The 27,994-nt window shown below is 38.2% G+C and overlaps 3 protein-coding genes across 13 annotated transcripts in view; 1 reads left to right on the forward strand and 2 right to left on the reverse strand.

Moving 5' to 3' along the window:
• The window catches only part of ildr2 (immunoglobulin-like domain containing receptor 2), a 114,216-nt gene that overhangs the window by 61,284 nt on the left and 24,938 nt on the right, over positions 1–27,994 (forward strand). The gene's annotated exons all lie outside the window — the stretch shown is intronic.
• LOC309690291 (uncharacterized protein) lies at positions 11,833–19,750 on the reverse strand. Of its 7 annotated transcripts, none has more exons than XR_014271690.1 (6): positions 16,114–19,750; positions 15,691–15,983; positions 15,400–15,498; positions 14,092–14,445; positions 13,774–13,910; positions 11,833–13,687 (listed from the first exon to the last, which is right to left on the reverse strand). XR_014271690.1 is itself a non-coding variant. In XM_082507276.1 (2 exons), the coding sequence occupies exons 1-2, from the start codon at positions 19,708–19,710 to the stop codon at positions 15,843–15,845; spliced, it is 3,738 nt and encodes a 1,245-aa protein (XP_082363402.1). In that variant the 5' UTR covers positions 19,711–19,750; the 3' UTR covers positions 15,319–15,842. The 7 variants fall into 7 exon arrangements, 1 of the variants encoding a protein (XP_082363402.1); XR_014271693.1 differs by having other exon boundaries at positions 11,836–13,376; positions 13,465–13,687; positions 15,400–15,983; XR_014271691.1 differs by having other exon boundaries at positions 11,835–13,687; positions 14,092–14,385; positions 15,400–15,983.
• Positions 19,739–27,964, reverse strand: LOC309690411 (uncharacterized protein; the record flags this gene model as incomplete). Its single annotated transcript, XM_082507446.1, has 6 exons — positions 27,588–27,964; positions 25,948–25,979; positions 25,483–25,508; positions 21,040–24,134; positions 19,955–20,103; positions 19,739–19,757 (listed from the first exon to the last, which is right to left on the reverse strand). Exons 4-6 carry the CDS (start codon positions 22,885–22,887, stop codon positions 19,739–19,741), a joined length of 2,016 nt encoding a protein of 671 aa, XP_082363572.1. The 5' UTR covers positions 22,888–24,134; positions 25,483–25,508; positions 25,948–25,979; positions 27,588–27,964.

A 27,994-nucleotide genomic window follows, 5' to 3' on the forward strand; every position in this document is an offset into this window, starting at 1 on the left:
TATGATTAAGCATAAATACTACATTTAGTAGAAATACTATGTTTTAGCACAAATAGTATAAAAAGCAGAAATATTATAATTTAGCACAAATAGTATAAAAAGCAGAAATATTATAATTTAGCACAAATAGTATAAAAAGCAGAAATATTATAATTTAGCACAAATAGTATAAAAAGCAGAAATACTACATTTAGTAGAAATACTATGTTTTAGCACAAATAGTATAAAAAGCAGAAATATTATAATTTAGCACAAATAGTATAAAAAGCAGAAATATTATAATTTAGCACAAATAGTATAAAAAGCAGAAATACTACATTTAGTAGAAATACTATGTTTTAGCACAAATAGTATAATAAAGCAGAAACACTATAAATTAGCAGAAATACTGTATTTAGCACAAGTACCGAAAAGTACCAGAAATACTATGATTTAGCAGAATAGCAATAACTTACAAAATTACAAATATGGAGGCATATTGAAACAGAAATGCAGAGAGGGACACACAAACACAGGCTCTAATCCAGTCAATCAGTCTAACTATATTCAATTTAAATCCTACAATGACATGCTGCCAAATAAGGGCAGGGTCCTCTCTCTCCCACTAAACACACACACACACACACACACACACACACACACACACACACACACAGACAGACAGACACAGAGGGAGAGAGCTGCCGAATTTAAATCCACCAATCAGAGTGGCTGTTTACGTTTTCCCGCCAAAAAAGGTGCATCTTTTTACACACGCAGCAGAGAGAGGCACAGGATTATTGCAGTCTATTTCTCATAGTGACGACTCCCCTCAAACAAATGACCATAATTTCCTAACCGTAGGGGCTAGAACGGTCATTCTTACACCGTTTTGTTCAGAAGACATGGGGGAATCTTCCAGTGTTTACAATTTATCATTAAAATATGAATTATTAAAGATATTTGACTTCTAATGCACCATAACTGAGTAGAGCGAAGCAAAAACTGCCTTGACTTGCCCTCAAACAACGCTTTGTAACTCTAAATCTATTTGGAGTATCGATATCATTCTTGCACCGTAAGAGACAGCAGGCTTTGGTGAACAATCATGGAAATTTTCAGGTCTCTGTGGAAATCCAACAAAAAGTTATGACGAGAGAAAAAAGTGGTTCATTTCCACAGTTTGAAATCTGAAGAAATCTGAGCGAAGGACGAATTTCCTACCCTCAAACAAGTCCAACTCATTTCAGAACGGTAATAGTTGAGAAAGAAATTCTTGAATTGTGAGCGTCAGGAGTGTCTGAAGATATGCCGGGACAAGCCTCATGTCTTAACTTTGCTTCGTTAAGGAGATATGACGATTCGAATATGCCTCTCATTACAGAAATGCAGCGGTGGTTTTGAACAAACTCTCCATTGACTTTATATGGAGAGTTTTCTGACCTTGTGTTAGTCTGAGGAGATTTGCGAAAGTTCTATGAATACCACAACAATGATAGTGACATTTTCTGAAAGCCAGCAAAAATACCTACGTTTTGATGTATAATTTGTGGAAGTTGAGTGAAAATTGAGCAAGTAGCAAACAGTTGTTCGGACATGAAGAGAAGACTGCAAAAGCTTCAGTGGCACACTGGAAGCCAAGAGCATAGCAACCATAACAACGCATGTATTTTGTGAAAAATCACAATTTTGCAACTCAAAACTTTAAGAGGCATAAAAGTAAAACAGTAAAAGATTTGAAAAAGCTGAATCATACCTGAATAGCCCAATAATTTGTGAACATTTTAAAATTTGAATGGTTGTTCTAGGTGAAAGTATGAGGAAGTAGTTAAGTTTCAAAAACAAGCAAATTTTAGCAGAATTGCTGAAGTTTCCCATTCATTTCAATGGGACAAATTAAAGGAAAAAAGTGGAATATTTTAAAAAGTATAATAGTTAAAAATAGCAAAAGTCATAGCCGGAAAGAGCAAAAATAGCTGAATAGTTTAAAATTTGAACGGTGAAAATCGGCTGAAAATTGTGGAAGTAGTTTAACGGCGAAAAGTGTACGGAAGTCCTAAGAATAATAATAATAATAATAATAAAGAATAAAGAGAAACAGGAACTCAATAGTGTGGATGCTTAAAGCATCCACACAACTAGAAAAAATTGCATTTCCTGCGAAAATGCTGTGTGGATGCCTTACGCTGAAGATTTCTGCTGAAAAAAGCAGAAAAAGTTGAAAAAACAAAAAACATTGCCCTGAGCGAGATTCGAACCTGGCCTTTCTGATCTATAGGCGGCGTCTCACCTTACTGGACCAAACTGATTCTTACAAAGAAGAGGTGGAGAGACTGACAATTCTGGTGAAATTAGCAGAAGCTGCTTAGTATTGTGCTAATAAGAGGTGAAAAGGCTAAACATTTAGCAGAAAAGAGGTGAATCAGAAGAAGTTCTGCTGAAAAGAGGTAAAGAAGCAAAAAGATGAGTTGAAAAGAGGTGTAGAAGTGCTTGCTGAAGATGGCTGTATGTGTAATGACACACTGGAGAGTGTCAAGAAAGCAGAGCGCATGCAAGCAGGGAACATGTGTAGCAACTGTCACAGGTAGGATTCGAAACTCTGCCCCCGGGTCTCACGGCAGCTGCCCTACCCTCTGAGCCAAATGAGTTCTGGTCTCAAGCAAATATATGATGAGAGAGAAAATGTGCACTGTGGAGCAGAAGCTCAAATTAGCAGAAAAGAGGTGAAGAGGAAGAACTTTGTTGTGAAATGAGGTAAAGAAACTGAAATTTGTGCTTAAAACAAGTGAAAAAGCTGAACTCTGAAATCCTGCTAAAACAGTAGTAGAGGCTGATATTTTTCAGCTACTCACTGAGCCAAACTGGTTCTCACGTAACTGAAAAAAGGTGGAAAAGCTTAAAATTCTAATGAAAACAGCAGAAGAGGCTAAGTGCACTGTGGAGCAGGAGCTCTAATTAGCAGAAAAGAGGTGAAGAGGAATAATTTCTGCTGAAAAGAGGTAAAGAAGCAAAAAGCCGAGTTGAAAAGAAGTGTAGAAGCAGAAGTGCTTGCTGAAGATGGCTGTATGTGTAATGACACACTGGAGAGTGTCAAGAAAGCAGAGCGCATGCAAGCAGTGAACATGTGTAGCAGCTGTCACAGGTAGGATTCGAACCTCTGCCACCGGGTCTCACGACAGATGCCCTACCCTCTGAGCCAAATGAGTTCTGGTCACAAGCAAAGATATGATGAGAGGGAAAATGTGCACTGTGGAGCAGCAGCTCAAATTAGCAGAAAAGAGGTGAAGAGGAAGAACTTTGTTGTGAAATGAGGTAAAGAAACTGAAATTTGTGCTTAAAACAAGTGAAAAAGCTGAACTCTGAAATCCTGCTAAAACAGCAGAAGAGGCTGATATTTTTCAGCTACTCATTGAGCCAAACTGGTTCTCACGTAACTGAAAAAAGGTGGAAAAGCTTAAAATTCTAATGAAAACAGCAGAAGAGGCTGAGTGCACTGTGGAACAGAAGCTCAAATTAGCAGAAAAGAGGTGAAAACAGCAGAAGAGGGTGAGATTTGTGCTGATAAGAGGTGAAACTGCGGAACCAATCAGAGGTACTGCTTCTGTCTGCTTCATCAGGCTGTGTACTTGTATGTATTTCTGCCATAGACTGTTAACCAGAATCTGAGGTCCATATTAGAAAAGCTGCTAAAATCATTAAACTTTGCAGAATTGTAATAAATTATCAATATGAATTACCGGTCTGTGATAGTGTATAAATTTGTAGTTAAAAAAAAAACATGTGGGCCAAGGTGGAATCGAACCCACGACCTCTGGTCTGAAGAGCGGTGTCATTACCAATCGCGCCACCTCTAAGGGGGCGGGCGCTTTGAAAAAAAGGGTGATGAGGAGTCAGAATTAGATCGCGGTGAGACGCGAAAAACGCCGTTTTTTGGAGTTACAAAACGTCGTGTAACTCAAAAACTAGGTGGGATAGAAGCATAATTCTTGCACTGGGTGAATCAGCGGACTTTGGTGTACTTTGACTGCGATTTACATAGCTCTTTGTATCTCCGTCGCGGAGATATGACGAGAGAAGAAACGGCTTCATTTTCGGAATTTGAAAAATGAGAGGAGGACAGATTTCCACCCCTCAAACAAGTCTAACTCATCTCAGAACGGTAATAGGTGAGAAAATAATTCTTGAATTGTGAGTGTCAGGAGTGTCTGAAGATATACAGGGACAAGCCTCATGTCTTAACTTTGCTTCGTTAAGGAGATATGACGATTTGAAAATGCCTTCAGTTTCAGTATTTCAGCTCTGAGTTTCACAACCTCCCCATAGACTTTGAATGGGGAGTTTTTAGACCATGTGTCACTTCGAGGCAAATTGTGAAAAAAACGTAACTCTCACAATAATTATAGTGACACTGTCTTAAAGCCAGCAAAAATACCTACGTTTTGATGTATAATTTGTGGAAGTTGAGTGGAAATTGAGCGAGTAGCAAGGAGTTGTTCAGACATGAAGAGAAAATTCAGAACGGACGAGTGTGCAGTGGGAGTTAATTGCATAGCAACCATAGCAACACATGTATTTTCTGAAAAATCACAAAGTTGTAACTGAAAACTTAAAGAGTCATTACATGAAAACGGTAACAGATATGAAAAAGCTGAATCACACAGGAATAGCCCAATCATCTGAGAACGTTTTAAAGTTTGAATGGAGTTTCTAGGTGAAAGTATGAGGAAGTAGTTAAGTTTCAAAGACAAGCAAGTTTTAGCAGAATTGTAGAAGTTTCCCATTCATTTCAATGGGACAAATTAAAGGAAAAAAGTGTAATATTTTAAAAAGTATAATAGTAATAAGTACCAAAAGATATAGCAGTCGAAAGCAGAAATAGCAGAACAGTTTAGAGTTTGAATGGTAAAAATCGGCTGAAAACTGAGGGAGTAGTTAAGCGGCAAAGAAACGGAGCAACTAGAATAATAAAGGATAAAGAACTAGAAAAAATTGCATTTCCTGCGAAAATGCTGTGTGGATGCCTTACGCTGAAGATTTCTGCTGAAAAAAGCAGAAAAAGTTGAAAAAACAAAAAACATTGCCCTGAGCGAGATTCGAACCTGGCCTTTCTGATCTATAGGCGGCGTCTCACCTTACTGGACCAAACTGATTCTTACAAAGAAGAGGTGGAGAGACTGACAATTCTGGTGAAATTAGCAGAAGCTGCTTAGTATTGTGCTAATAAGAGGTGAAAAGGCTAAACATTTAGCAGAAAAGAGGTGAATCAGAAGAAGTTCTGCTGAAAAGAGGTAAAGAAGCAAAAAGATGAGTTGAAAAGAGGTGTAGAAGTGCTTGCTGAAGATGGCTGTATGTGTAATGACACACTGGAGAGTGTCAAGAAAGCAGAGCGCATGCAAGCAGGGAACATGTGTAGCAACTGTCACAGGTAGGATTCGAAACTCTGCCCCCGGGTCTCACGGCAGCTGCCCTACCCTCTGAGCCAAATGAGTTCTGGTCTCAAGCAAATATATGATGAGAGAGAAAATGTGCACTGTGGAGCAGAAGCTCAAATTAGCAGAAAAGAGGTGAAGAGGAAGAACTTTGTTGTGAAATGAGGTAAAGAAACTGAAATTTGTGCTTAAAACAAGTGAAAAAGCTGAACTCTGAAATCCTGCTAAAACAGTAGTAGAGGCTGATATTTTTCAGCTACTCACTGAGCCAAACTGGTTCTCACGTAACTGAAAAAAGGTGGAAAAGCTTAAAATTCTAATGAAAACAGCAGAAGAGGCTAAGTGCACTGTGGAGCAGGAGCTCTAATTAGCAGAAAAGAGGTGAAGAGGAATAATTTCTGCTGAAAAGAGGTAAAGAAGCAAAAAGCCGAGTTGAAAAGAAGTGTAGAAGCAGAAGTGCTTGCTGAAGATGGCTGTATGTGTAATGAGTGTCAAGAAAGCAGAGCGCATGCAAGCAGTGAACATGTGTAGCAGCTGTCACAGGTAGGATTCGAACCTCTGCCACCGGGTCTCACGACAGATGCCCTACCCTCTGAGCCAAATGAGTTCTGGTCACAAGCAAAGATATGATGAGAGGGAAAATGTGCACTGTGGAGCAGCAGCTCAAATTAGCAGAAAAGAGGTGAAGAGGAAGAACTTTGTTGTGAAATGAGGTAAAGAAACTGAAATTTGTGCTTAAAACAAGTGAAAAAGCTGAACTCTGAAATCCTGCTAAAACAGCAGAAGAGGCTGATATTTTTCAGCTACTCATTGAGCCAAACTGGTTCTCACGTAACTGAAAAAAGGTGGAAAAGCTTAAAATTCTAATGAAAACAGCAGAAGAGGCTGAGTGCACTGTGGAACAGAAGCTCAAATTAGCAGAAAAGAGGTGAAAACAGCAGAAGAGGGTGAGATTTGTGCTGATAAGAGGTGAAACTGCGGAACCAATCAGAGGTACTGCTTCTGTCTGCTTCATCAGGCTGTGTACTTGTATGTATTTCTGCCATAGACTGTTAACCAGAATCTGAGGTCCATATTAGAAAAGCTGCTAAAATCATTAAACTTTGCAGAATTGTAATAAATTATCAATATGAATTACCGGTCTGTGATAGTGTATAAATTTGTAGTTAAAAAAAAAACATGTGGGCCAAGGTGGAATCGAACCCACGACCTCTGGTCTGAAGAGCGGTGTCATTACCAATCGCGCCACCTCTAAGGGGGCGGGCGCTTTGAAAAAAAGGGTGATGAGGAGTCAGAATTAGATCGCGGTGAGACGCGAAAAACGCCGTTTTTTGGAGTTACAAAACGTCGTGTAACTCAAAAACTAGGTGGGATAGAAGCATAATTCTTGCACTGGGTGAATCAGCGGACTTTGGTGTACTTTGACTGCGATTTACATAGCTCTTTGTATCTCCGTCGCGGAGATATGACGAGAGAAGAAACGGCTTCATTTTCGGAATTTGAAAAATGAGAGGAGGACAGATTTCCACCCCTCAAACAAGTCTAACTCATCTCAGAACGGTAATAGGTGAGAAAATAATTCTTGAATTGTGAGTGTCAGGAGTGTCTGAAGATATACAGGGACAAGCCTCATGTCTTAACTTTGCTTCGTTAAGGAGATATGACGATTTGAAAATGCCTTCAGTTTCAGTATTTCAGCTCTGAGTTTCACAACCTCCCCATAGACTTTGAATGGGGAGTTTTTAGACCATGTGTCACTTCGAGGCAAATTGTGAAAAAAACGTAACTCTCACAATAATTATAGTGACACTGTCTTAAAGCCAGCAAAAATACCTACGTTTTGATGTATAATTTGTGGAAGTTGAGTGGAAATTGAGCGAGTAGCAAGGAGTTGTTCAGACATGAAGAGAAAATTCAGAACGGACGAGTGTGCAGTGGGAGTTAATTGCATAGCAACCATAGCAACACATGTATTTTCTGAAAAATCACAAAGTTGTAACTGAAAACTTAAAGAGTCATTACATGAAAACGGTAACAGATATGAAAAAGCTGAATCACACAGGAATAGCCCAATCATCTGAGAACGTTTTAAAGTTTGAATGGAGTTTCTAGGTGAAAGTATGAGGAAGTAGTTAAGTTTCAAAGACAAGCAAGTTTTAGCAGAATTGTAGAAGTTTCCCATTCATTTCAATGGGACAAATTAAAGGAAAAAAGTGTAATATTTTAAAAAGTATAATAGTAATAAGTACCAAAAGATATAGCAGTCGAAAGCAGAAATAGCAGAACAGTTTAGAGTTTGAATGGTAAAAATCGGCTGAAAACTGAGGGAGTAGTTAAGCGGCAAAGAAACGGAGCAACTAGAATAATAAAGGATAAAGAATAAAGAGAAACAGGATCTCAATAGTGTGGATGCCTACGGCATCCACCCAATAAAGAGAAACAGGATCTCAATAGTGTGGATGCCTACGGCATCCACCCAACTAGAAAAATTTGCATTTCCTGCGAAAATGCAGTGTGGATGCTTTAAAGCTGAAGCTGTATGCAAAAACTAGCAGAAAACGCTGAAAAGTTGCAGAAAGTGTAAAAACTTTGCAGAAGCAAAAGAACTTTGCTAAAATGGAATAACTTAGCAGAACTGCAATATCTTAGAGGAAACATAATACTTGGCAGAAATACAATAGCATAGCAGAACTTTGCAGAAATATTGTAACTTACCAGAAACATGATAAATTTTCAAAAATACAAGAACTTAGGAGAAATAGTATAAGATAACAGAAAGAATATATTTAGCCAAAAATACTTAAACATTACAGAAACACTATGATTTAGAAAAATAATACAACATAGCAGAAATACTGTGATTTACAGGAGACACTGTGATGAACTATGAATATTGTAATTTTAAATTAATACTATGTTTTAGCACAAATACTATAATTTGACAGAAATACTATCATTTGGCAGAAATACTATGTTTCAGCACAAATACTCTGGTTTAGCACAAATATTATAACATAGCAGAAATACAATTATATAGCAGAAATGCTATATTTAGAAAGAAAAATATAATATAGTAGAAATAGTATGATTTAGCAGAAATACTGTATTTAGCACAAGTACCAAAAAGTAGCAGAAATACTATGATTTAGCAGAAATACTATGATTGAGCAGAAGTACTAAGATGTAGTAAAAGTACTTTGATTTAACAGAAATACAATTATGGAGGAGTAATACTTTAAAATGGGAGAAATATTGATACACACACACATACACAGAGCCTAAAGGGAAGAGTATTTGTGCCATGGAGTGTTAACAAGAATGTGAGGTCCATATTAGAAAAGCTGGTAAAATCATAAAAGTTTGCAGAATTGTAATAAATGATGAATATGAATTACTGGTCTGTGACAGTGTATTAAACAGAAAAATTGGAAAAGCAAAATTGACAGGTGAAAAAATGCTGAACATGCTGAGGGTCCCTCAAATATACTTGTTAAATGAAAAAATCAGCAAAAAAATCTATGAGTCACACAATCACAAATATGTACACATAAGGAAACACACATGCACAGAGAGACACACACACAAGATCCAATTCAGTCAACCAGTCTAAATATATTGAATTTGAATCTTAGAATGAGGTCATCCCATTAAAAGGCTTTCTCTCTCTCCTCTCTCTCTCTCTCTCTCTGTCACACACACACACACACACACACACACACACACACACACACACACACACAGGGAGAGAGAAGCAAGTTTTCAGTCAAGCAGCCTGTGAGCTGCTGAATTTGAATCCACCAATCAGAGAGCCTGTGCACTTTTTCCCGCCAAAACAGGTGCTTCTGTTTACACACGCAGCACAGAGAGGCACAGGATTATTGCAGTCTATTTCTCATAGTGACGACTCCCCTCAAACAAATGACCATAATTTCCTAACTGTAGGGGCTAGAGCGGTCATTCTTACACCGTTTTGTTCAGAAGAGATGGGGGAATCTTCCAGTGTTAACAATTTATCATTAAAATATGAATTATTAAAGATATTTGACTTGTAATGCACCATAACTGAGTAGAGCGAAGCAAAAACTGCCTTGACTTGCCCTCAAACAACGCTTTCTAACTCTAAATCTATTTGGAGTATCAATATCATTCTTTCACCGTAAGAGACAGCAGGCTTTGGTGAACAATCATGGAAATTTTCAGGTCTCTGTGGAAATCCAACAAAAAGTTATGACGAGAGAAAAAAGTGGTTCATTTCCAGAGTTTGAAATCTGAAGAAATCTGAGCGACGGACGAATTTCCTACCCTCAAACAAGTCCAACTCATTTCAGAACGGTAATAGGTGAGAAAGAAATTCTTGAATTGTGAGCGTCAGGAGTGTCTGAAGATATACCGGGACAAGCCTCATGTCTTAACTTTGCTTCGTTAAGGAGATATGACGATTCGAATATGCCTCTCATTACAGAAATGCAGCGGTGATTTTGAACAAACTCTCCATTCACTTTATATGGAGAGTTTTCTGACCTTGTGTTGGTCTGAGGAGATTTGCCAAAATTCTATAAATCCCACAACAATGATAGTGACATTTTCTGAAAGCCAGCAAAAATACCTACGTTTTGATGTATAATTTGTGGAAGTTGAGTGAAAATTGAGCAAGTAGCAAACAGTTGTTCGGACATGAAGAGAAGACTGCAAAACCTTCAGTGGCACACTGGAAGCCAAGAGCATAGCAACCATAACAACGCATGTATTTTGTGAAAAATCACAATTTTGCAACTCAAAACTTTAAGAGGCATAAAAGTAAAACAGTAAAAGATTTGAAAAAGCTGAATCACACATGAATAGCCCAATAATTTGTGAACATTTTAAAGTTTGAATGGTTGTTCTAGGCAAAAGTATGAGGAAGTAGTTAAGTTTCAAAAACGAGCAAATTTTAGCAGAATTGCAGAAGTTTCCCATTCATTTCAATGGGACAAATTAAAGGAAAAAAGTGGAATATTTTAAAAAGTATAATAGTATAAAATACCAAAAGTCATAGCAGGAAAGAGCAAAAATAGGAGAATAGTTTAAAGTTTGAACGGTGAAAATAGCACAAAAATTGTGGAAGTAGATCCACGGCGAAAAGTGTACGGAAACACCCGGAATAATAATAATAAAGATAAAGAATAAAGAGAAACAGGAACTCAATAGTGTGGATGCTTAAAGCATCCACACAACTAGAAAAATTTGCATTTCCTGCGAAAATGCAGTGTGGATGCTTAAAGCTGAAGCTGTATGCAAAAAGTAGCTGAAAAAGCTGAAAAGTTGCAGAAATTGTAAAAACTTTGCAGAAGCAAAAGAACTTTGCTAAAATGTAATAACTTAGCAGAACTGCAATCACTTAGAGGAAACTGTAAAGCTGAAGCTGTCTGCTGAAAATAGTTGAAAATAGCTGAAGAAGCTGAAGAAATCAAAGTCAGTGTTTAAAAAGTTGCTGAAATTTTAATAACTTTGCAGAACAATATCAAGTTAAGAAAAATGTAATAACTTAGCAGAAATGCAATAATTTAGAATAACATAACTTAACATAACATAACAAACAAAAGTAGTGTAACCTAGCAGAAATAATATAATTTAGTAGAAAATTAAAAACTTGGCAGAAATATTACAACTTATCAGAACTGCTAGAAATTTGCAGAAATGTAATAATTAGGCAAAACTGTCAACAGATAACAGCTGAAAATGCTGAAGTAACCTCAAAGTTACTTGTTTAACTGTGAAAAATTACCAAAAACATTAGAAAAGGAAGAAAACGTGCCGGCAGATAAACTAATGTGGAACAAAACCAAGGTAAAATTGCGAGTTTGCACAGCTGGTGAAATCTAAAAATGGCAAAAAAACATAACAAAGGCAAGACCCACACAAACAACATTTAGGTAATAAATGCACAAGATGCTGCGGTCAGAGATTAAAACACCCAAAAATAATGTTATTGAAATGCCAAAAAGTGACAGAAAGTTTAGAAAGTAGAAAACCAGTAGTAGAAAAGTAGAACATTCAAATATTTTTAGAAACATATGATACAAAATATTTACTCAGTTGTTTCCAATGATTACAATAATGGCATAAAGAAATAAAAATACCATTTGGGACAAACAGAAAAATATTAATAGAAAATGCAAATCAAATTGATCTAAAATCTATACAAACAATTGAAGCATCTGTTGGAATTGTGAACATATCCTTGTTTGCCATGTTTATGTTTATGGCCCTAAGATGCGCAGACACATGATAGGCTATTAACTGCAAAAATATACACATATATAGCAAGTGAGAGACAAAAATATATCCTCTGATTTGCTGGAGTTTTGTGTAAATACCATTTGGCAAGGATAAACAACATGTTCCTATGCCACATTAAAATTTTCACAAGCTTAATTTTTTCAATTAGTTTACAGTTTCCTGATTTGATGATAAATATGGTACCAATCTACAAAATACTGTCAAAATGAAGTCCACATTGTGATATATTTGAGGTGTGGAGAGTCACACAGCTGAACAATCGATTTGCATATTTAAAGAAACAAGGATCAAATAAAGAACATCGTTGTGGAATAAATTACAGTGAAAAATAATCACTGCTTTGCGTTAGAGAGTGACTTATGATGAGGTATTAATTGGCTTAACTTTACCTCTAACAGCTTTTCACATAGTGCTGTGACCAGGGTGAAATCCATCATAAAGTAACTGTAAACAGTAGAACCATTAGCATGAATGTTATGGTTCTACTCTGATCAAAACTCAAGTCAGCTGTTTGACCTGATATAAAATGATAAAGAGGAACACATATAAATGACCTTTATGAACTTTTCAAAATGACTTTATATGTCTGACCCATTATCTATATATATTACAGCAGCGGTCCCCAACCCCCGGGCCTCGGACCGGTACCGGTCCGTGAGTCGTTTGGTACCGGGCCGCGAGAGATGAGGCTCAGGTGTGAAATGTATAGTTTTCAGGGTTTTTATCGGTTTTCAGCGTTATTTTGTTATCGTTTTTATCGTTTACTCGGTTTTCCTGGGTCTTTTCACGTGTGTTATGAATAAATTTTCTTTTTTTCAGTACCGGTACTAGTTTTATTTTGTTATATTTATCCGCGACACCTTAAAGGCCGGTCCATGAAAATATTGTCGGGCATAAACCGGTCCGTGGCGCAAAAAAGGTTGGGGACTGCTGTATTAGAGCAGATGTGGAAAACCACTGTTAGACCTACTCTATACTAATGTAGTTACTGACACCCCATACTAAGGCAGGATTCATACAAACACACATTATTTATTCTCTTAAACACTTTCTTTTTTCACATTTTGAGATTGTGTAATTTCTAAAAAGAATACATGTAATGGTTCAATAGATATAGTTATTTAAATGTCCATAATAATCACATGATCATTTTTGTACATCCTACAATCCAGGATTTAGAGCTGTGTGTCTGTATGAATTCAGCTTGCTATACTTATAGACTTAGATATATTAATCCACTATTTACCCAAACAAGTTACATTGTTTGGGTAAATAGATTGGGTTTGTTCTACAAAATAATTATTCAACAATAAAAAAAAACACAAAAAAAATCTGCACATTAATCCAGAGTTCAGTTTCATATGTCTGATATTGTTAGTTAAATCTGATGACACAAACACAGTCAATAATTCATTGCTAGTGTGACATGTGGTCCTTTTTGCCTTTGACCAATGATATGCTGGGTACTTGGACCAGTTTAGTATTTGCTGTCACAGAGGAATGTTAACCAGAAATCCAGAAGACAAAACTTAAAAAAAATATGTTAATTGCAAACATGTTTTTGCTTAGTAAAAGGATTGAAATTACATGGAAACTGTCACCTTAAAGCCTCATTGTAAATATCATCACAAACAGATGTTTTCCACACAGTTAACAAAGCTCCACCACATCCGATCAGTGCACATAAATCTAAAAGAAAACAAAAACAAATAAAAAAAATAAAATTAACACAAGGGAAGACTTTTGACTTAATAACTACGCTTAAAATAAGTGTTACCTTTGAATATTTGTGGGAAAAATCTGATGCTACCCCAAGAATACAAAGCCACACTGGAAACGATGACAGGCTTGCAGCCCTCTGTCTTCCTGGAGTCAGGTGCCTGATCAGTAGCAGTGAGTTGACAGAAGTCGGTGTCTGTAAGAGTGGCCAAACACTGATACTCTGTCCACTTGAGTAGAGTCTAAGAAGCTGGAATGCAGGCACACTGGACGAGCTTGTTCTAAAAAATACAGAAAAAGGAACATTTTATTTGTGTTAAGGCCTAAAAACTACAAATAAGTTATGCAATGAACAATGTTGAAATACCTTATAGGTGCTGCAGGCCACATAACCAGAATCCAGAGCAATCTCACACTCACATGATGGTGAGGAAAGACATGAGCTCTGCAATGAGGTTTGAATGTCTCAGTTGGGACACTGAAGAACTCAGAAGACAGCAATACCTGCACAGAGAGACAGAGTAGAAAAAGCATAGATTTGTAATCCATAATGTGAATTAAAACTCAAAAAGTGTCAACAAGTATAATCATTTGAGTGTGGAATTATTTATGCACTAAACAGGATTTTAATTAATTAATTGAATTAAAAACACTGACATTTTTTATCAAAGATAAAGAATCATACCGCTCTCTGCTCTGAGGATCACTGAGCATCTCTGACAGGAAATACAGTTTCCTCAGTAGGAGTCATCATTCATGGTCTCAGAGGTGTGTAGTGTGGCAGCATCATGATGGTCTCCAGATCAGGCAGGAGGTCAGGTGATGGGTGTGTCATCTTCTCCATTGAAGACATACTGGTATGGCAGTTCATAAAACAGCAGTCTCTGTGTGGCATGTAGTTATCTGTGCAGTCCAGCACTGATGGATCAGGTTTGGCTCAGCAGTTCATGAAGATGGTGTTAAGATGTTGTTGTTTCAGCTGAGGATGGTGAAGTTTGAAGGTTTTCCCACAAAGGAAACAGGACTGTGTGTGCCCTGTCTGAAAAAAATACATCTACAAAACATAAAGTGCTTTTAACACCACCTCCCCACCCACCCATCTCAGCCCCCAAGTGTCTATATAATGCTGGTATGGGGTGTCAGTTACTAAATCTAATTAGTGCGTCAGAAAGCGGGGGCTACACCTAAAGCCCCCGCTTTCTGATGTCTTTGTTTATTAGCAGCTTTTTCCAGCTGTTCAGAGAATTCTGACTTGGCCTTTATCCACCCAAACCCAAACCCACCCGGATAAAGGCCAAGTCAGAAAATTGATGCAGAAACTTTCCATGTACTTCTAAATCAGTTTTTATACAAATTCTGTAAGCTGTGAAAATGTTTTTCTCTACATAATGTATAATTATAGACATCTCTGGTAGCCTAAAGATAGTTTAAAACTTTTAACATTTTTTACCTGTAAAACATGATAAGCAAAACCTCATTCATCCAAAAAACATTTGATTCTACAAAATTTACTATAATCAAGAAAATATAATTGTCTGTATTTATTCATGTGACCCATAATAAATACCTGCATTTATCTGTGATTTATTTATTTACTATTTCATATTTGAAAGCATCTTGGAGGGGAAGATCTCGTTTGTTGAGATACATACGTCAGAGTAAAAAAAGTATCAAAAAAGGAGATGACAATTAACATCCATGAAAAAATGTATAAGTAGATTTAGTCATTTAAAACATGAGAATAAAAAATAAATTATGTCCGTTTAATGCAGTATATTTCAGATCTGAGGTGCATGATAACAGAAAGCAGATCTCCCGGCTCTGCATGAAGTACAGCCATGATTTGGTGACATGATTAATAACATTGCAATAAGAAAGGGTCTTCTTACAGACAGAGTAGGGAAGACAATTTTTTCCAATGAAAAATCTTTTTCATACTCTACAATCAGTAAACTCTGTAACAAACATGATCTGTAATTGTTTCAAAACTCACCAGACGACTTCATGATTGGCTCGAGGACAGGACACAAAACACAGGGTTGTGGTAACTGTAGTATGATCTCAGAACACCGGAATGGAGACATTGATCTGGCTGAGAAATAAAAATGAGGTCAAGCAGGGTGTTCTTGTCTGTAGTGGCAGAAGTGATCAGCTGTGAATACCCTCTCGACTGAAACTGCTCCAGAATCTGTTTTCTTCCACTCTGCAACTGGTTCTCATTAAAATCTCCACACACAATGATTGGGTGACAGTCCATTATTTCAAGGGAATCTAAAAGACTTACCAGGTTTTGCATGAATGGTGTCAAACTGTAGTCAGGGGGTCTGTACACAACAGCAATGAGTGCAGGGAATGGAGCCTGAACCTTCAACACTAAAAACTCAAGATCAGTGACATTATGCAGATACTGTTTTACCTGAACCTGAAAATGATTCCTCAAATACACAACAACTCCCCCACCACTTCGGCTGGCCATGTGAGGAAAGTTTGTGTAGGACACATGTCTGTTGCGTTTGAACATGGTGTAGCCGTCCAAATGAAGACTGTCTGCAACAAAGGAGCCTTGGAGGTGAGACTCTGTGAGACACAAAACATCTGCTAAACACATTTCATGATGACTCTTGATGTCACTGATGTGAGATGGCAAACCCTCCGTATTGTGATGGATCAGTGTAAGAGTGTCAAGTCTGCTGGCTGTTTCTCTGACCTGAAGAAGAGGCATCATTTCCTCAACGCTGGCTTGTCTCATGGTTTGGAGTGCTGCAGTTACCTCGGGATTGGAGTAAATCTTTTTCTCATCCAAGTCCTGCAAATAGAGTCCACTGAGAGACGTCACCCTGCTGAGAGCAACATAAGCCATACCTGGTTCAAAAATGTTCTTCATTGAAACTACAGCTGTCTGTGTTGTAAGACCCTGAGTTTTGTGAATTGTGCAGGCAAATGCTAGCTTTACAGGAAACTGTCTGCGTACCGCTCCTTTAAACTTCAGACTCTCCTCTGCTCTCTCAATGTAAACCAGATCATCAGATGCTGCATTAGCACTGCGGTTGTGTCTCATAGGCTGCCGGTTGTCCATTCTGAGCCCCAGTTTGATTATGTGTCCATCATTTTCAGATCTCACCACCTTTACCAGTATACCAAAAGCACCGTTGACTAAACCGTTTAGTGTGTCCAAGTTTCTGGTCAGCATGACTCGAGCTCCTTCAGCAACATTCAGAGTGTCAGGTAAATCATTTCTCCCACCTGTAAATGGTTTGTCTCTTCGTTCCATTCTGCCTGTACGTTTATCCTTCTGGAAATCGTCTGCAGTGATGATTATGATGTTTGAATGAAGCTTCTTCAGGGTATCTGTGTTATGGGATTCCACATTCTTGTTGGTGGCATAAATGTGTAAGACCTCAGTTGGACATTCTTCTGGTGCAGTCACAGCCTGTGACAACAAATCTCTGTCGCACTGAGAAAGCTCATCCGTCTTTTCTTTCACTCTAATCCTGTTCAGCATCTCTGCAAAGGCCACATCATCTTTCTGACGCATGATCTCGGTTAGAGTGATCATCTGAAAATGTTCCTGCCATAGGTCAATCTGTTCTGGATCGTAAACGCAGAGAGGTTTAGACTGTCGCACTGGTGGCAGCTGGTAAAAATCTCCAACAGCTAAAACTGACATTCCACCAAAAGGTCTCTGAGTGCCTTTGATTTGTTTCAGTCTTGCATCCACATAGGCAAAAAGGGGTTTTGAAACCATTGAAATCTCATCAATAACAATAATTTCTGCATTCATCAGCTCAGATCTGACTTCATCCAGTTGGTTACCAAGTCCTTGAATGGGTGGTTTCAGACTCCTGGGTAGTTTCAGTAGAGAATGTAATGTAGAGCCATTGATAGAAAAAGCTGCTGTCCCGGTAAATGAAGTAAGTAAAACAGTTGGATTTGATATGTCAGCTTCTTCTGCATTAGCAGGCAGTCTGCTCAGGATCTTTGATGCTTCAGAGTGAATACATTTAATCAGATGTGACTTTCCAGTTCCTGCACCACCGTTGATATAGAAGAAAAATGGATCTGGGTTCAAACCACAAACTCGCTGAATACACCAGTCTCTTATGGCATAGAACACGCAGGCCTGCTTCTGGTTCAGATTCTGATACATTACACGTACCACGGCTGGATCTACTGCAGGTTGTTCTCTGATGGCTCTGATCTTTGTTACAGCATCAGACTGACGACTGTAGTCAGGGACATTCTCCTGTTCGTTCTCATCATCAGAATGTCTCTCAGGAAGATTCTCATCACATTGCAGCCTCACAACTTCAGATTCAGGAGCAAGATTACACCATTCATCGATCACAACATCCCTATTTTGTTCAAACTCTTCCAGTGCACTCTCAATATCCTCAGAGTTCTTCTCATACTTGTCTTTATTTCTTTTCACAATCCGTTTCACAGACTCACTGTGGTCTGAACATGGAAGTCGCACAAAACCCGAGTTGTAGAAGGACTGATAGGTTTGGAAACATTGTGGTTTCAGTTCCTGCTCTGATCTGTGTGGAAGGTAAAGTCTCAACAGTCGACCATAATATTGCTCAGGATCTTTTTCCTGTGAACAGTGGTAATACCTGATTATAGCTGGTTTATCATTCTTTCGCCTTTGTACAAATCCAAGCTGGTTTAGAAGAGGAAGCACATCTTTTCCTTCATTTGGACCACTCACCAACCGGCACAGGGCAGCAAAATCAGCCAGTGACATTTCCTCATATTCTGGGGTCTCAGGTCTGCATTTGTATTTATCACTCAAACTTGTCATCCAAATATTACAGCTGTCATGTGTTGTGCTTTCCAGGAAGCTCATGGGCCGACTCATTTTTACTGGGTTATCATCTGTTGGTACAAATACAACACTGCGGGAACATTTTTTCATTTTTAGGCCACAGACTCGAGTCACACACTCCTGTGCGCTGATCTCTCTCTTTTTTGAGTAAGCCTGCATCACAGCTCTCATTTCATCACATTCATTGACGGTGTTCTTATCAGAGTTATCGATAACTGTCTTCAGGTATTCAGAGAGGCCAGATTCTTTCTTTGTTATATATTTACAGAGGTATTCTACACATGAATAGGCATTCAAAATGAATGAGACATCTAAATTAGAGTTCCAGGCTTCAAGCAGATCTGGGTTGTAATTGTTGATCCAACAGTCCTTTGGGTCACGTTTCAGAATCAGAGCTGTTTTCTTGTTTATGTTCTGGAGGCATTGTTCATACTCATTCATTGTCAAGTTGCATCGTGACAGAATCTGCTCTATGGTGAGGGAAGCAGCTTCAGGTTCCTTCAGCAGGTTCAACAAAGGTCTGAGTTTGGCTTTTGCAGCTTCAGTGTCTGAATCCTCATCCTGTCTCACAATCATTGTTCTTGTGGATGGTGGTTTTGGAAACCCAAATCTACAACCAGAGTTCACACTCTTAAAGCATGTCTTTGTGTGGTTCTTGCTGTGCTTTTGTAGTTCAGTGACTTTTTTGTGCAGTTCAGGTTGTTTGTCTGGATCAGGGAGTTGAGCTGAGATGTATCTGTCCACAAAGTCACAGACAGTTTGGTCATCATCCACATCTACTTCTACCTTTTCTCGAATCCACAGCAACATGTGTATATGCGGACTACCTCTGTGCTGGAACTCAACTCTGTAAAAGTAATCAATGATCTCACCAAGGGGCTGTGCAGGAGAAAAAAGCAAATCTCTGAACAAAGCCTCAACACGCTTATCAAACATCCGCATGGTGGTTACTGGATTTGATCTTAGAATTTCACACTTTTCTGACCAGTCCAGGGCTTCAAAATCAACCTCTTCACCTTGCTGTCTCTTTATTGCTTGAATCACTTCAGGCCATCTCATCTCAGCAGCAGAGAAAGTGACAAAGAACTGAGGTGTTCCTATTTGACGAATCATACTGAATAAATCTTTGGTAGTTTTCTGCCAGTAAGCTGGAGTTCCTCTTAGTGGCTGCATAAATCTGATTGCATCTTTATTTCTTACCAGCTTCTCTACTTCTGTCTTACTTTGTAACATTCCTGATGTGATTTTGCGTCCATCTTTGGTCATAGTTTTACCTTTCCTTAGCTGTATTGTCATGCTGGAATTAGCCAAATGTATTTCAGTGACAAACTGTGAGAAAAACAGGTAATTTGTGTCTTTAGCAAATCTTGCATCAATGTTAAAAAGCCTTGACTTGAAGTAAGCACTCGGTGTGAGTTTAAGAAGTCTCTTTTCATCCAGTGTATTCTGACCAGTAGGAAACTGCACAGGAAATGCCATGGCTTCCAAATAAGGAGTTCTGAAGAAGCTAACAGGATTGTTTCTTTCTGCAGGAGCCACACAATATGTGTTATCAGTGAAACAAAGAATCTCTTCTGAAATGTCAACAGGCTGCAGACAGCTTTCTAGAGCAAAACCTCCATTGTTCAAATCACTTTCTGGTTCATCAGGATTTTGTTCCTCTGGTTGTTCATCACAGGGTTGCATATTAATAGCTTGTTCACTTTCAGACTCACTTTCGCACAAAAGGGCATCTTTTTCATAGTTGTCAATTTCCATTAAATCTGCTTCATCATAATCATCGCTTCCCATGCTGGCTTCATCACTGCTGTCATCATCAGGTAACGTTGGATCACAAAGCAATGCATCATCTCTGATAATAATATCTGTGTACTGCGGATGAATATGTTTCAGTTTATGCAAGGCTTGAATTAGTTTAGACCAAGTAACAGTCTGGAACAGCTGATGGCCTTTGTAGCACAGTCGTCTTTTCAGCTTTATCCTCATGATCTGGGAATGGTTTCTTAACCGAGGCAAACAGTCAACTGTTTGTTGGACTTCAGATGGTACACACACCACATTACCACGTATGAGTCTCTGTCTGCCCTTTGGAAGTGGAATAATCTTAGCAAAAGGTATGCATTTGGCAATCAGATGTCTCTCCAGAATGTTGAGATCGCACAGTTCAGCTGGAATATCCTGCAGTTCTAAACTGTTAACAGCAGCAAGTCTTGGCATGCGTCCACTTTTGAGGGAACTGTGACACGTGTGACAGATATATTCTTTTTTTCTCTCAACAGGAAAGCTGCAGTGATCATTACATGCTTCATCACACACATGAACAAATTTACCAGTTAGACACTGCTGAGCTACAGTCTGGTGTTTTGAGTAATTTTCTCTTTTGCAGATTTTCACCTGATTAGGAAAAGAAGCTTTTAGACAAACAGTACAAACATAAGATGGTGCTGACTTAATGTTGGATCTGAAACGAGATATGGCCTCATTCATTAAAGTGTTATCTGGATGACACTGTAAACTTTCAGCTGGTCGATGCATCTGACGATATTTTCTTTTTATTTTCATTGCACATCTGATATTATGCATCTGTCTAAAAGAAATACTGTTCCAATATTTTACTCTCATTCGTTCTCTCATATTGTCCTTGTGTTGCTGCTGAAATTGTCTCTCTTCTCCATAACGTTTAGTGATGTAACATTTTTTTTTCTGTCTAAATTCTACACTTTCTTTATATAGGTTAGAAACATATGACCTCATGTAAGCTTTATGTTTCTCTCTGAATTCAGCACAAGTTCTGTAATTTCTTCTTACATGTTCCTTCTGCTGTTCTCGGAACACGGGAGATTCTCTATATGTTCTTGTTATTCGTTCCTTCTGCTTTTCTCGGAACACGGGAGATTCTCTATATGTTCTTGTTATTCGTTCCTTCTGCTTTTCTCGGAACACGGGAGATTCTCTATATGTTCTTGTTATTCGTTCCTTCTGCTTTTCTCGGAACACGGGAGATTCTCTATATGTTCTTGTTATTCGTTCCTTCTGCTTTTCTCTGAATAAAGAATCTTCTTTATACATCCTTATGACACGTTCTCTTTTTCTCTCTCTAATTTTAGCACTTTCTCTATAGATTTTTCTAAAATGTTCTCTCTGTTTCTCTCTGTATGTAGCATTGAGTTTATATAGATTCTTTTTGTACACACTCTTTTTCTTACTGTGATCAGAATCATGAGACTTTCTACTAGAATCTTTTTTCTTTGCCTTAAAGCTTTCATCAAAAGTGTACATCTGTCTTTCTTTCTTTTTCTCATTTTCCTTTCTCTGTGATAGTTTTTCTTGGACCAATAGTTGTCTCCTAATCTTTCTCCTTTGCTGTTTATTATGCTTCAACAGTTTATGTGAGAGTTCCTCTGTTGTCATAGTTAAACAGGAGGCAGTGTTTAAATCATTCTGAGGAACAGAATCTTTTATTACCTGAGTGTCTCTTACAGAAGATGCAGAGGTTTCTATTTCTAAATAATCAGAAGGACGATTGTTCAGCTCAGCAGCTGGCTCATTTGAATAATCCACTCTGGATGACATCACTTCAGTAGCTAAAGTGTCGGCCACAGTTTTCCGTGTCTGCTCAGTGGACTTTGGGGTTTCAAATTCAGGTTCATTTAAAGCTGGTGCTGGAACAGTTGTAGCTGTTTGTCTGTTTTCATCAGCATCTCTTTGGTCAGCAGCGTTTTCACTGTGGAACTCAACAGGCTGTAGTTCATAAGTGCAGGTTGGTGCGATGCTACACATTCGGTACAAACGTTTGATCCTGTCAATCATGTCGTTAAGACGTGTGAATTTTAACACAACTGCAGTTCCACCACTTACACTTAGCGACAATGGCATTCCTGTAGACTTACGTGGGTGAGGGTCAAAGTATGCGTATTCACCTGAAGTCAGCCTGCAAACTGCGATGACTGTTCCTCCCATGACTAGCAAAGCGTAGCGAAACTCTGAAGCCAAACGCTGTAGTCCCTGTTCAAGGCTCGGAAAGTGATCTGTACCATCAAATGTGCCGTAATGAGCAAACTGAGACATGTCGACTTGATACTCGTGTCTGCGGCTGGTGACAACTGAGGGAAGTTCATCGCAGGCTAGAAACACGCTGTTCACAAACCTCTTTCTGGCATCTGAATACACGGCATGGCCTTTGTCCAACACACGGTTAAGATCTGCTCTGGTAATGAATTCATCCTCGTGTAAGAATGACAGGAAAACCAAACTGTTCGCCATGCATTGCTGATTCCGGTACTTTCCATACTTAGCATTGGCCTGGCTTCGGGATGCACAGATGCTACTCACTCGTGGGCGACTTTCACTGTTTGTAACCTGTACATGAGATGGTCCTGGAGCTTCTCCATCATGCTGCGTTTGCACAGTTAGCTGGGGTTCAGTCTGGATTACCTGCTGTACTTTAGCATTTGGCACAGATGATGAGCTAACACCTCTCTTTACCACATCTGCATAAGACACTGCGGCCGTCTGAACGCTGAGCTGCACTTCTGGACTGGGAATACTTGTAACAGACACCTTTACCTGCTCACCGGTCTGAGAAACATTTACCTGTTCCTTCTCCTTTTGCCATCTAAGCTTCTGGGCCTGTGACCTTTGACCTTTCCTTGGCATTTTGTGCAAGTACAAACTGGACCTTATATGTATTTATACACAAATGTATACAAAAATCAACCTGTAAACACTGAAAAACTCCTCAAGTTTCTATTAAATGGATAAATGTAAAACTATACAAATGGTAAAGTGTTCTTATAACTGTTTAATTGATGTAAAAAGGCTGGCTTAAATACAAACTCAATATAAAAGTTATTGAAAGATCCTTAAAAGGTTTTATTGTAGCTTTTTCAAAAACTGTATATTATTCTTTTTTTTAACCAGACTGGTTAATGAATAGGTCTATACTTCTGTGAAGTAATATGCAGAATAAATCTCAACAATCAATCAACAGGCTATAATAAAACTCTTAGCTTTGAAGTAGACTTTGTGTAAATCTTTCAGATATCTAAAATTTAAAGCAAATATAAGGAGCTGTGGTGGTGTAGTGATCAGATGACAGGCGATGAGGATTCTTCAGCTGGATGTTCTGCAGCAGTCAGGAAACAGGAAGTCTGGGTCCTCAGGGCAGCTTCTCAATGACAATTGTAACTCAATACTTACACTGAGTAACAGAAATGGGTTTGTCCTTAAATAATATTAGTATAAACTTAATGTAGTCAAATGTTATAGTCAATGAAACCGACTTGAAAAATGTAGTTCAATCTAATTTAATATTTATGTAAATAGAGCAGTCTGAATGTATATATTACAAAATAACCAGATTGTCTTATTACAAATAAACCTTTAAGAGGTGTATATTTTATATAATTTATCAAAGCAATTGCACCTGTAAGCCAAACAGCCAATCAATGTTTATTCCAAAGTGTAATGCAAAATTAAAATGACAAATGTAGGGCTGTGTAAGTAGTTTCTACAGTGACTTCTACTGTACTGTATATTCAACTTCTTACTTGTAATTTCCAGTAAAATGAGTGGATATGAGAGAGTTTAACGACAGGAAAGAAGGAGCAGTGAGAGCAGAGATCTCTCAGATTTCTGAAAACAGATCGTCGAAGTTGCGGTAACTTCAATTTCCAAAAACTTGGTTTGTTGTCAACCTTGGTTTGTTGTCAAACTTGGTTTCTTGTCAAACTAGGGCTTATGCTTGTCAAAATTAGATAGAGTACATGGCGGAGAAATGATAGAAGATAGAATCCCTTGTCAAAAAAGATGGAGCAGGGAGAGGGAGAGTGATAGGACAGACTGAATTTGCTTGTTAATGGCTTGTTAATGATAGAGGGAGAGGGTTTTCTGCAGCAGGTCACCTGTAAGACAGAAAGAAAGTGGAATTAGACACACTTCCAATAAACCTGGCTTTACCGTATTTTTCAGACTATAAGGCACATTTAAAAGCCTTTAATTTTCTCAAAAATAGACAGTGCACCTTATGTATGGTTGTGCTTACTGATTTCAAACCACTTCTATGTGCTACACGGCACTCTGTCAAATCTGTCAAATGTTTTAGTATGACTTTGGTAAGCTACAAAGCAGCACCACTTGATGTATTGTCGGAGCATGGCTACCATAGTCAGCACCCTCGTAGAGTAATTCGTACTGTGCTTCAACATAATACGGTGTGTGTGTATAAGGGCCTGGCACCTGTTGAGAGCCATGCTTATGAAGCAGATTTCAAACTGATCAATCCACATTCATCAGTCCATAAATCCTGAAAAGTGAGTGTATTGTTCTGTATTTTGAGAGTTATTGTAAATGAGTTGAATAAAGTTTGACTTATCTGTTTTGTTTGGCTTAATGTGCCTTAGAATTTAGTGTGCCTTACAGTCCGAAAAATACAGAACATATATTATACACTGAAGAGTTGTACAGTACATTATTAGATTCAACTGAATGAAAATGTTTATCATATGGTGGTGGAACATTTCTAAGGACATTTTTGCATTCTATTAACACAATAAAAACAAACAGAGTCTGTAAACCAAGATGCGGTGCTACAGAAACTTACTATAAACATTATATGGTCAAGCTAAACCCACACAATGAAGTCAGAGCAGACAGTCTCAGACCACACTTACATGCACTCAACTCACATGATCCTAAATGCCCAAAGGTCTCAAATTCCCGTTTCTGTGTGTACTTACCTGGTACAACAGTATATCATAATGTCTGGGGAGCAGTTAACATAAAAGTAAAAAATAATTTACTCAGTATGACTTTTGGCAAAATGAAAAATTTGGAGACAGATGACTCCTATACAGCAGTTTCTACATTTTTCAGTCAAATTTGGGGCATGTTTAATACACACTCCACTAAATCTACAATAAACTTAGCATGGCCGATATTAGGGCCTAATTAAAAATGTACTATGATGATAAGAGAGATCTGTAAGTCTGGAAATGTTTACATAGACTTTTCTAGGATCTGATGATTGCCAAGAGCTGTGCTGACTCACTGCACTAAACTGAATCTCCTGTATCTTGTATTTTGCTCGTTTGTGTTGTTGTGTTTGCACATCTCTGTTGCTTGTGGGGCTCGCACACAAGAATTTCACTCGCATGTGCTGTGCCAGTGTGCCTGCACATGTGATGTGACAATAAAAGTGATTTGATTTGATTTATAATGAGAAACATTTCCCTCAGACAAACCTTTACTTACCAGACTGAGACGATCAGATCAGCAGTCTAGAGAAAGGAAACAATTCATCAGATCACTGTTTGATGATTCAGACTGTTGAGCCTCTTCACACACAATCCAATTTACTGTGACATAAATTAACTAGTAAAATTCTCAATTTATTTAAGGCTTTATTAGCTTACTGTAGTCTAAAGAGGAGATAAATGAACTGCAGCATCTCACATGGCTATAGCAAGTGTAATAAAAGCATTCATTACTACAGAAATATAAAGAATAGCCAGCAATATTTGTTGGCACAAGTGCAGGATATACCAAATATTTCCTACACCATGTAATAAAACCTGACTTTGTGTTTTTGCCAATCAGTAAATGGAAACATATCACAAAAAGTCAAGTTGCCAAATGTCAAGTCAAGTATGTAAGTTGCCAAATGTGCTACGCAATGCCAGGTTCATACTGCTTCAGTTACAATCACTGTTTACTTACCAGCAAAGGCAAAACCAAAGATCTCTTTCACTCTGCGTAACAAAAGACAAAGCACAAAAACACAGAATGAGACAACTCAAATCAGCATCACAGTCAATACTGCATCACTCTGTGTAGTACAAAAGATTCAGTACACTTCTTTGTTTACCACAGCAACAAACAACTCTCCTCTTTTTCTACACCTTATTAAAGATTACTGTCTTCATTAAGGTAAAATGTGGTTTCATCCATTTGTAATAAGCCACACACGTTTCTCAGTTATGTGATAGCTCTATTAGTTTGGTGCTATTAGATAACACAGTAGATTTAATAAGCAATGATTTGCTACACCTAGCTCTGCACACTTTATCAAATTCTGACATCACAATTTCAAAGCATGAACAATCATAAATGAAAGCTTGGATGTTATTTTTGTAGGCTTCAACATTTGAGTTCTTCTGCATTCAAATTCTGCTTCCTAAAAATATTATCACCTGCACACAGTATCATTTAATATGCTGTTGTTTTAAATATCTACATATCATATTTATAATATTAATGGTGCACTGCTGCATTTTATTTATTTGAAGGTGGACTTTTTTATATTTCGTTAGTTTTTCACAAAGTGAGAAGTTAAACAGAGCTGCAGGTGTAGGTTTCATTAAAAAAAAAAACAACCTGCACAAACAAGTGTTTGTTAAACAGTTCTTAAAATTTAACTAAAAAACTAAAATTAACTAATTAAAAAAAACTTCTTGTTAAGAGATGTTATTATTCTTATATTATGTGTTTCATCCTCACTCTCTCTCTCCCTTCTGTTAATTAACCCACAGCACAAAAACACACCGGTACAGGCACGTGACTCTTCTTCTCCCGGCTTTCAGTCAGAAGCTGTGTCCCAAAATGTCGGCTGCATCCTCCGGAGGCCGCATTTGAAGGCCGATTATGTCACAGCCAGTCGACGAAGGCTGTCTCAAATGCGGCCGACAAATGAGTCCTTCATTTCCCCGAATAAACTTTTAACATATTTTTAGGCGAGAAAGTAGCGGTGTAAATTACAAATATCTGCTTGGTTTATCAAGACATCGCATATTTGCAAAAGTGTGCCGACGTTTTCAGAGACGTCTGTCACCCACCGGCTCGATGGCAAGCCGGGAGGGGGGTTCAGACCCCCGCTCTTTCGCTACTCAGGTTAAACATGATATACAAGTCACTCTGATAACTTAAAAATGTAATTGTTTGCCTTTTTCTGTGTTTTATTTGTTCTGGAGTAAATCGGTTTGGCTGAGATCAAAGTTATTAGATTATTAGATTAAATAAAGCTTTATTAATCCATCCGGTGGGTCCTCCGGGATTTTCACACAGCTCAATAAACGTTAAACGGTCGAGAATTTACGCCAGTGTCCTGTTATATTTTAAATAGCAAGGAGCAGACGGCCGAGTTTATTAAACTCCAGCGAGACAGCGGTGACGCAAATCTGAAGGCTAGACCGTCCAGTTTCACAGCCTTCTCGGTCCACGTAGACCGCGAAAGCTGGGTCCTCCGAAAGATGCAGCCGACGTTTTGGGACACAGCTAATGGCGGTAAAATGGCTCCTTTGAAGTTGCCGACCCTGCTGCTTCAGCAGCTAATCAGTGGTTCTAAAATGACGGCTCATTACCTCACAACCGAAAGAATGAGGCCGTTTTTAACTGACTGATTTGTGAAGAGAACTAACTTCAGCTTCCCTAACAGACTCAGAAACACTAACACACCGAATGAACCAAATACAACACAATAACTGTAATAAACAATCAAATGAACCATATTAATTTCACACTGGGCCTATAGCAGCTAGGCTAGGCGTTAGCACTTAGGGCTAGCATACCAAACACTCCTTTTAAATAGTAAAATTACAACGTTTCACTAAAAAAGCAGCCATTGTGTTACTTTAACATGACTTATACTTCGACTGGCTTCATAAGTCACTAACAACAACTGGGTAAATCCCTCATACAGCTTATAGACATTTCATTTCAGATAAGAGAGACAGAGAAGCAGCACTTACCGGCACGGATTGAGCTGAGA

Source organism: Aulonocara stuartgranti, assembly GCF_965226115.1.
Source record: "Aulonocara stuartgranti genome assembly, chromosome: 16".
In the NCBI taxonomy this organism is placed as follows: domain Eukaryota; kingdom Metazoa; phylum Chordata; class Actinopteri; order Cichliformes; family Cichlidae; genus Aulonocara; species Aulonocara stuartgranti.

Coding starts and splice junctions, on each gene's coding strand:
- LOC309690291 (XM_082507276.1), bottom strand. CDS start 19,710: ATGGCATTTCCTGTGCAGTTTCCTACTGGTCAGAATACACTGGATGAA. Junction 15,984..16,113: donor AAATGATGCCTCTTCTTCAG/GTCAGAGAAACA, acceptor TGTGTCTCACAG/AGTCTCACCTCCAAGGCTCC.